We start from the raw sequence: 10106 nt of genomic DNA on the forward strand, positions 1-10106 counted from the left end.
ATTTGGGATTGCCAACTCTGGGTTGGGAAAATGGGTTTGGGTGTAGAGTCTGAGGAGAGTGGTCTTTGGGGAGGGGAGGGATCTAATACCGGAGTCCACCTTCCAAAGCAGCCATTTTCTCCAGGACTGGATCTCTTTGGTCTGGAGATGTTGTAATTCCTGGAGACCTTTCGGCCACACCTGGAGGTCAGCAACCCTAATCCCGTCACTTTTCAATGTCACAATCAAGCAGGAACTTGACTGCTTTTTCATTTTCCTCTTATCCCCCTCTGGGCTTCATGGCCTGTTCCTACCTGCCTCTGCTCACTTTTTTTATCTGTTTCCCTATTGACTCCCTAAATTAGTAGCTACCAGCTAGATCTCCTAGGACATTGCCATGACTGATTTCTAAAAGTTTACTTATGTTGAAAGGAGGAGAAGCTTCATCTCAAAAGAAATGGGAAAGGGACTTGGGCCCCACAATCTCTAGGCAAGAATGAATATGGATTTGGAGTACACCCTTGACTTACCTAAGAGCAGGGCTTTTTTTCAGCAGGAACGCAGTGGAACAGAGTTCCGGAACCTCTTGAAAATGGTCACATGGCTGGTGGCCCCGCCCCCTGATCTCTAGACAGAGGGGAGATTAGATTGCCCTCTGTGCTGCTTGGCGGCGTGGCGGGCAATCTGAACTCCCCTCTGTCTGGAGATCAGGGGGCGGGGCCACCAGCCATGTGACCATTTTCTCTGAGGGCAACTCACTGAGTTCCACCACCTCTTTTCCCAGAAATAAAGCCCTGCAAGAGAAAAGATATCTAAAAACATTTAACCGTTAATCTAACACCGTGCAAATTGAGAGCAATATGTGAAACTACTAATGATACCCTTTGAGGTTGTGGAAATTAGTGGGGATAGCATACTGTAAGCATATTTTTAGGATGTGCTTCTATGATAAAAAGGTTTTGAAAAATTGTATTTAATGTGGAATAGAGTACATTGGTAGTGGAAAGTGCCATCAAATCATAGGCCCCTTATGGCAACTCCTGCTTGAGTTTTCAAGGCAAGAGACTAACAGAGGCGGTTTGCCATTGCCTACCTCTGCAACCCTGGTCTTCTTTGGAGATCTCCCATCCCAGCTTAGCTTCTGAGATCTGATGAGATTGGGATTGCCTGGGCTATCCATCAGTGGCAGCAAACATAACAGCACATTATTTGAGAAAAAAAAACATTTTGGGGATTCCTGTCTCCCATTTGGAAAACAGAAAGAATCTTCCAACCCTACCCCCTTCTTCTGGCTGTGTTTGACTTTATGATAAACCATGGTTTGATCAATCCACCAGTAAATTGTGTCTACAAACTGGTGGCTTGTTGGCTGGTATTGATCCAGATTTCTAACAGGTTTGTTAAGCAGTTTATACAAATTGTAGTGATCTGTTCATTAATAAACCAGCCAGTTTGTTGAAGAGCACTTACCTGGCCACAGAGAGTATTGCAGAGGATGTCTTCTCTGCTGGAGGCAAGAAACAGATAAACCAGGATTTGTTTGGGGTGGAGCCATGGCATAGTGTCTGAAGGTCCCAGGTTCAATCCTTGGTGTGATGACAGGCCCAGGTTCAATCCCCAGCATCTCTGGTTTAAAAAGCATCAATTAGTAGGTGGTATGCAAGATCTCTGACTGCCAGCGGCTCTCCAGGATTTCAGACAGTGTAGACAATACTGACTAGCAGCCCTAATAGCCTGGACTAGCCAGATCTTGGAAGCTAAGCAGGGTTGACCATGGTCAGTATTTGGATGGGAGACACACACACACCAAGGCAATGGCAAACCACTTCTGCTCATCTCTCATCAGGAATGCCCCATAAGGTGAAATTTCATTGAGACACCATGAGCCAGCTGCAACTTGAAAGCACAGTTTACCTTTAGACAATCCTGACCTTGATGGACCAACAGTCTACCCACATTTTCATGTCTTACTTAGGAGCACATGAAACTGCTATATACAGAGTCAGACCATTGGTCTGTTGAAGTCAATATTGTCTACTCAGACAGGCAGCAGCTCTCCAGGATTTCAGACAAAAAAGTCATGCATATATATTACTTGTTAACGGATGCTTTTTGAAACTCGAGATGGCAAGGATTGAACCTAGGAAGTGGATGCTCGACTGCTGAGCCATGGCCCCGTATGTCTGCTGGCTAACCAGACTTAGTTGCACAAACTACTGTTTATCACAGTGTCTGAATACAACTGCTACTGGATAGTAACTTTTCATGATCTTTTTTTACTAACATAGTTCACATAGTATATAGAGAAAAGGGTCTCCTGTATTCATCTAATCCTTTTTTTAAAAGTCCTTTTTGGCCACTGGATATTTCAAATTCAGTGGCAATGAGTTCCATAGGAAGACACCCCCTTTCCCCCTTAATGAATTTTGGTTTAATTTTTTCAATCTATATTATATCCACTGACAAACAAACATACATCCCACTCCACAGTTACTCCGGGCAGGGCTGGGTAGCCCCCAAATCGAGGTCCCTTGGATGATTGAGTGGCTGAAGATGGAAGTGAACCCCAGCGAGACCCAGAAGATCTATCCCTTGGACCTCCTGACTCTGATTATCATACTGGACGTCATCTCTGAGGTGGCTCTGGATTCCAACATGCGACTAGACAGCAATTCTGTGACTGTAAGTACCTGGGAAGGGCCAGTGGCTCAGTGACAGAGCATCTGCTCTGCATGCAGAGGGTCCCGAGTTCAATCCCCAGCATCTCCCGTTCAAAGGATCAGGTAGTAAGTGATGTGAAAGACCTCAGGACTGGATAGCTACTGCCAATCCTAGTAGCTATCCAGTAGTAGTTCCTCAGGTAGTTCTCACCCAGCCAGTTCAAGATTTTACTGATTCATCACGTTGGGGAACTTTCTGTCTTGTTTTTAGGACTTACTGAATACTGTCAACTGGATGCTAGACTTAGATCCCAAGACTGAGTGGTCGGAGGTCCAAGCTTGGAAGCTGTCAGCTGGTTCCATGTTCCTGCAGGCAATTGAGGACCTCACAAGACTTCTGGTGCCTGTGACCAGCGAGTTCAACTTGTCGCTCCCCAATCTTGAACTCCAGAGTGCCATGTTCAACTTGACCTCGGTCGATGACTTTGACAGAATCTTCGACACAGATCCCCCGCTCCGTATTCGTATCTCCAGCGCGGAACTGGGCGAAGTGGTGCAAAGGGAGCAGAGTATCGTCGTCATCAGCCTGGTGCTGAAAAAGATGGAGCAGATCCTACCAAGGCATTATGGTGCAGACGCCCAGCACATCCTTGGTAGTTTAGTGACGTCCAATGCCATCACATCCCACAATAGGAGCGTAAGACAAGTTGATACTTACATGGCGTTCGGTCTCCGGAACACAACCAGTGACACAGAAGAGAAGCGGACGGCCCAGTGCGTGTTCTGGAATCACACCTTGCTTGAGGGGGTGGGAGGCTGGTCTACCCAGGGATGCCAGTCTTCCAGCACAGAAATGGCTACCAACTGTTCCTGCCAATACCTTTCTTCCTTCTCTGTCCTCATGTCGGCCCACCCTGTGCCCGCCAGCTTTGCCTTGACCTTTCTGTGTAAGTTTGGGGTCTGCATCACTATCGTCGCCCTTGTCGCCAGCCTGCTCATCTACGGTCTCGTCTGGACTTCCGTGGTGAAGAACAAGGTTAGAATCTCTCTTCTAAATGCAAAGAAGTCTCTTGTGCACATGTGCAAGCAGACACACAAACATGCACACACTCTCTCCAGCCCTTGAGCTTGATCTGTTCCCACCCTGTATCCCAACTCACACAATCCATATCACAGTGTGCCATGAGCAGACAGCAGTGCATCCTTACATGGGAAATGCAAACAGGCCATTGTGTCTCAAACAAGTGAGCCAAGCCACCTCCTCCCTGACCCAAATATGGCAATTAGAGAGTCTCAGGTCATAAGCAAACCCTGTCTGGCAAGTTCTCCCAAGGGCAGTTTTATTAAAAGAATTTTCAAAATTCAAGAAGAGCGCCCTGGGAGCTTATTCTAAGCACAGAGAAGCCTTAATGTGTACTGTTAATATTGGCAGAGTGGATGGATAAATCAAAAAAGAACGGGGAGAGAGTTAAGAACTCCTGGGGGAAAAAAGATCAGGGACCCCGGCCTCCACTTTCTTGTAATGAGTGGCTGTAGATAGTTAACAGCCTACTAAACTTGCTGGCAGTGCCAGGCCCTTTTTTCTTCAACCTGACCCAGGGTCTTCTACCATGCCCCTTGGCACAGAGGAGGAAGTAGATAAATTTCCTCCTTCCGCCCCACACTATCTTTTGGGGTAGGGAAACAGCAGGACTTGAGTCCAGTGGCACCTTGGAGATCAAGACGGTTTTCAGGGTGTAAGCTTTCGAGAGTCCAAGCTTCCTTCCTCAGGATTGGGAAAGTTACTTTCAGCTGACAGGCCCCCTGCCTCCAAAGCCCTGCCTGGTTTCTCTTTCTTGGTCACATCAGGGCATGACACAGTGTGGGTAACTGGCACATATATAAACAAACAACAAATGATGATTTGAACTGGAGCAGCATCTTGAGTGAGTGGAGTTCAAAAAAGGTGACCCATGAATATTCTGAAATAACCCTCAAAGGGGCCATGGCTAAAACACTCCAGAGTTCTATATCCACATTGACCAGATTGTCCCAGTTATCATTTGGGTAACTGAGCAGTAACAGTTACAGCTGCCTTCTGTTTTCCAGGTCTCCTTCTTCCGCTACATCACGCTGGTCAACATCTCATTCTCTCTGCTGATGGGGAGCGTGTGGTTTCTGGCTGCCTCCCTGCTCGAAGCCAGCCATGCAAGCAAGCTGTGTGTGGCTGCCGCATTTTTCACCCACTTCTTCTACCTGGCCGTGTTCTTCTGGACGTTGGTCCAAGCTCTCGTGCTCTGCCACCAACTGGTCTTGGTCTTCCAACCCCTGTCCATCCGCTCCGTCACGCCTGCCATGATCACTGTAGGCTACGTCTGCCCGCTAGCCCTCGCTGTGGCTATGGTGGCCGCCTTCTTCCCAAAGCAGAGCTATCTCCATGAAGCCCACTGCTGGCTCAGCTTTCGCAGCAAAGCAATCTATGCCTTCTCTGTCCCTGTCCTGGTCATTGTGACAGCCAACCTCCTGGTCCTCTTTATGGTGCTGCTCAAGCTCATGAGGCCATCCGTGTCCGAGGGACCCCAAGGAGAGGAAAAGAAGGCTCTGCTCGGCATTTTCAGAGCCCTGCTTATCCTCACACTGGTCTTTGGATTGACTTGGGGGTTTGGGATCATCACCATGACATCGTATGCCTCTCGATTCACCCATGACGCATTTACAATACTCAATTCGTTCCAGGTGTGTAGATGCTTTTGGAGCTTCCAAGGGGGCTGTACCTATGGGAATGAAGTTACTTCCCGGTGTGTGTGACAGAAAATGGAGTGACTCTTCTTAAAGCCAAGTCTGTACAGCTCAGCCCACTTCTTCTATAATCCTTTAACACAATACAATTAAGGAGTTTTGCTGCTTAATTTTTTCCACAGGAAAAAATTAAGTGCAGTGGTTAAGAGCAGTGCAGTGGTTAAGAGCAGTGGGACTCTTATCTGGAGAACTGGGTTTGATTCCCCACTCCTCCTCTTGAGGTCAACTGGGTGACTTTAGGTCAGTCACAGCTCTTCCAGAGCTCTCTCAGCCCCACCCACCTCACAGGGTGATTGCTGTGGGGATAACAACAACATACTTTATAACCCACTCTGAGTGGGTGTTAAGTTGTCCTGAAGGGCGGTATATAAATCGATAATTATTGTTGTTGTTATTAGGAACCAAGTACTGGTTCTTACCTTCACACCCTGGGATCCACATATCTGAAGTTACAAACAGGTATGGCAAAGATCAGAGATCTCAATCAACATGTGAAAAATAAATGGTGTACACAACCACAGTTCAGATTCAGGCCACATAGGGAGAGAGGATTGAATAATAATCCCCAGTGTGGTGCCTGCCTATGTGTTTCCTGGTGCCTGCTTTGGGATTGAATCCAAGCGGTCTTGAATGGAACAGAAACTAAATTGGAAATCTCTGGGTCACTCCTAACCAGGTGACAGACTCAAAAAACAGACTTTGCTCTTATGTTCAGAGTTGGATTTATGCAGAAGCTAAGTAAACTTGATATTAGGATCTCAAATTATTAAGGGCCTCAAAGTACAACCATGCTCCCCCAAATGACATTGTTTAGGGCTTCCACATGCAGCCGTGCTGGTACCTTTGGGGCTTCCCACTCACTTCTCTGCAGCATGCTGAACCTGAGAAGTACTTCCTAGTTGCCCTCGGTTATTTTGGTGTAAGGTTGTTGGACAGGGTGATATTTGCTATTTAGCTAATTATTTTATTTGTTTAAAATATGATTTATCCTATGCCCAGAGGTTCTTAAACTGGCTTACAAAATCCTTAAAAAAGGCTTAAGCAAATAACAGTTACGCAATGATTAAAAACTAGTTCTGCTGACCAAAAATCATTTTCCTCCTATCCAGGGAGTTTTCGTTCTGCTGTTTGCCTGCCTAATGGACAAGAAGGTAAGTGTGCCCCACCTCACCAACATCCTCATGCCTTTTTCTTTTGAGCTAGAAAATCTCCAGGCTCTGGAACTGGTATGGTGACCAGTTCCAAGGCACAGGAAGTGGGGTTGTTGCTGACTGCATGACCTTGCCCTCTACCACACGTTTGATGCTATTGGAAAGTGGGTTTTCTTTTTTGCTTTTATAATAATAATAATAATAATAATAATATTTATATACCGCCCTTCAGGACAAATTAAAGCTCACTCAGAGCGGTTTACAAAGTATGTTGTTGTTATCCCCACAACAAAACACCCTGTGAAGTGGGTGGGGCTGAAAGAGCTCCAGAGAGCTGTGACTAGCCCAAGGTCACCCAGCTGGCTTCAAGTAGAGTGGGGAATCAAACCCGGCTGTCCAGATTAGAGTCCTGCTGCTCTTAACCAGTACACCAAACTGGCTCTCACATCATTTTCCACATCATTGTAGTGCATTTGAGCACCTCCCAGCTTTTCCCTGGGTTTTCTGTTTCCCACACCTGCTTTGCTGTGAGGTTTTGGGAAAGATTGTAAAGCCTAGATTGCTGTTTTGTGGGTGAAAAGGTCGAGACCTTCCTGGTCCTACCCACATAACAGCCATTTTCCCTGTCCCAGTGGCAGCCCTTGACTATTATAATAATTTATCAGGTCCTGTGAATGCTGAGTTTTCAATCAAAAAGTCTCTAGCCTTTTTCATTGCAGGGATATAAGAGGAAAGACATCTCTCCAATCTAGAGAGTTATTTTAAAAAAAAATGAAACAGAGCCAAGCTACAAGTGACGCCTTACACAGGTTGGACACTTGTCAGCTTCCCTCAAGTTTTGATGGGAAATGTAGGCGCCCTGGTTTTACAGCTTGGCTCTCCATTACAGCTGCAAGACCAGGATGCCTACATTTCCCATCAAAACTTGAGGGAAGCTGACAAGTGTCCAACCTGTGTAAGACTTCACTTGTAGTTTGGCTCTGAGAATTCAGAGAACCTGATACACAGATTATAATGATAGCCAACTGCCAATTAAAAAATACCTAGAAAAGTCTTGGTGGCATGGGGAAATAACCACAGTTAGGAGACTGAAACTACAGAGAAGCCTTCCATGTGGGAGTGTATGCTGCTGCACGTTATCAGCAGCATCAGAGAAACCACACAAACCTGTCCCCCTGTGGAAAACACCCTCAGGCTGACAAGTCTTTTTCCTGAGCATGTCTCAGACATGGTCTACAAATGCAGCAAGCCAGGGTGGGTGAAGGCCTGAAACAGCAGAACGGAGGGCATCACTCTGGAGCAATAAATGAGGACGTGCATTTTCAAATGCTCCCTGCAAGTAGAAAACTAGCCTAGGAGGGAGTTGATTGTATTACAACCTCTTGTGTTTTGCTAGATCTTCTCTTGATGAGCGTTCAATCTTCTTGTCTCCCGTTTGCCTGCTGGCTTTTATTTTAAAAATGTATAATTTCTGGAATAACAGTTTTGACTTTTAAAATAAAGTCCAGTTTGCCTTGTGCCTTTTTTTAGCTTGACTGAATCAATACATAATTTTAAAGGGTATCAGTAGCAATTTGTACCAATGTGCTCTAGAGTGGAAGGTATAGGTAACTGCTTCAGGGGCCGGCGTGGGGAGGGAGTATCTCTTTATGTTGCAGTAGCTCTGCAAAATAAAACTGTGTCCAAGGCCAGGAACTTTGCATTCCTCTGTTGGCACCCAAGGCTAGTATGTTTCCTTGTAGGTGCTGGGAGCTCTGAAGAAACGTCTGTGCAAGTCACCTACATATAGGATAAACATATCTCAGGTAAGCCAGGCCCTTTGTCTGTTTTTTCTGGGCTTCCAACACCGTCACAACAGGGATAATAAAAGGTCTTTCTGTTCAGAAACCCACAGGGCTCTTTCCCAGAATTGTCCACGCAGGATCATGAGAAATAAAGGCCCAGCATAACTCTGTCCTCTGTTTCCCTGTCCTTTTGGGAAGGAACTCCTTGTCAGAGGCAAGGAGTCGTCTCATCAATGCTGAGGGCTGGGTGGGAGGTTGAGTTAGTGGCTCTTCTGTGGGTGGGGGGGGGGCAAAGGGGCAGTGGAACACAGCAGGGCCATAGACGTGTCCTCCACACCTTTTTTCTGACTGCAGTGGATTCTGCAGAGGTGGTGCCCTGGGTAGCAGAATCCTGCTGCAAAAGGCCAATCTTGTTCCATTGTTTCATCTTTTATTTCAATTTGTGTTCACAAAGCAAGAATGAAACTACAGATTCCAGGAAAGTTGCAGAGGTGAATTGGGGCAGGGGGGGACTGCTCTGGCTATAGTTCCTTCCTGCTCATAAACAGCCAGTTTCACTGCAGAGAGGGCTATGAGGCTCATGCACAATATTTAAATAAGGAACTTGAGAGCCAAACTACATGTGACAGGGATACGATGCAATGTTAAAGTCATTTAAAAATGCTATGAGGGCTGGATCTCAACTGGGCTTGCTCAGTGGCAGGCTGAGGCACTCTTGCCCCCCCCCCCAATGCTTTACTGAGTGCCAAAATGGCTGCACCCCCAAGCTGTTTCTCAGCACTTGAAAAACAGGGGCGGGAGACACGAGTGCCATGCTGCAGGCCTGATCAGGATTGGATCCTTGCATTTTTAAATGACTTTGAGTCTTTCAAGTGCTGCTGTGTGGAATGAATATATATGGGAAGTGGTGGGGAGAAGCAATGTTCACACATCAATTGTGGCTTACCAGCCAAAGACTGGCCACAGGCCAACAAAGGGCTTGGCTTGTGTAAAAATAAATCACAGCTGGTAGAAATCACAGCTGGACATCCTGAGGTTGCGCTACAGCCAAACTGTTTGCATACCAATAATGGAGAACTTTATTTTAAAGCTCAATTAACAAATGTTCTCTCCACTTCCACCACCCCCATCCCTCATTTCCATTTTGTAAAGTGCATATCGTAGCTGCTGGGTAGAAAGTCAGGAATGCTTTTTGTTTTTTAGCTGAACAGCTTTGCAAAGAGGACCATAGAATGACAGAACCACTGACTGGTAGGAAACTTAACTCCGACAGTGGGTCAAGAGGCTTCTGGAAACCAACAGCACTGTTCACAGCATGGGTTGGTAGTCCTATTTCCCTCCCCTACTTTTATTCCACATTTAAACATGAAGATTATGTTGAATTGCCACTCTGCTTGCAACTGCTGACAGATGAAGATTTGCTTAACCTAGATACATGGGTGCCAACTCTGTCTCAGGAAATTCTTGGAGATTATGGCATTGTGCTATCTCCAAGAGTTGGTCCTCCAAAGTTGCCATTTCCTCCAGGAGAACTGACTGCTGTAAGCTCGAGCAGTTTTAATTCCAGGAGAACTCCAGGCTCCACCTTGAGGCTGATAACCCTACCTAGATCTGAGCTGGGATGAAATCCCACTGGGAAGAGAGAGGGAGGGTATATAAACATATGAAGCTGTCTTAGTTGGACTCAGACCAGTGGCCCATCATGGTTGGAAATGTCTGCTCTGACTGGCAGCAGCTTTCCACCGTCTCATGTA

At 46.3% G+C, this 10106-nt stretch overlaps 1 protein-coding gene across 1 annotated transcript in view; it reads left to right on the plus strand.

The window, feature by feature from the left end:
* ADGRF3 (adhesion G protein-coupled receptor F3) overlaps window positions 1-9588 on the plus strand; it is a 28071-nt gene extending 18483 nt beyond the window's left edge. The window contains exons 8-13 of the mRNA XM_054972787.1: window positions 2470-2661; window positions 2911-3675; window positions 4728-5354; window positions 6527-6568; window positions 8311-8373; window positions 9556-9588. Of these exons, the coding sequence (XP_054828762.1) occupies window positions 2470-2661; window positions 2911-3675; window positions 4728-5354; window positions 6527-6568; window positions 8311-8373; window positions 9556-9588 (1722 nt within the window). The remainder of the gene's footprint in view (window positions 1-2469; window positions 2662-2910; window positions 3676-4727; window positions 5355-6526; window positions 6569-8310; window positions 8374-9555) is intronic.
* The last annotated feature ends 518 nt before the right edge of the window (window positions 9589-10106 follow it).

The sequence above is a fragment of the Eublepharis macularius genome, chromosome 1 (assembly GCF_028583425.1).
Source record: "Eublepharis macularius isolate TG4126 chromosome 1, MPM_Emac_v1.0, whole genome shotgun sequence".
Taxonomy (NCBI): Eukaryota; Metazoa; Chordata; class Lepidosauria; order Squamata; family Eublepharidae; genus Eublepharis; species Eublepharis macularius.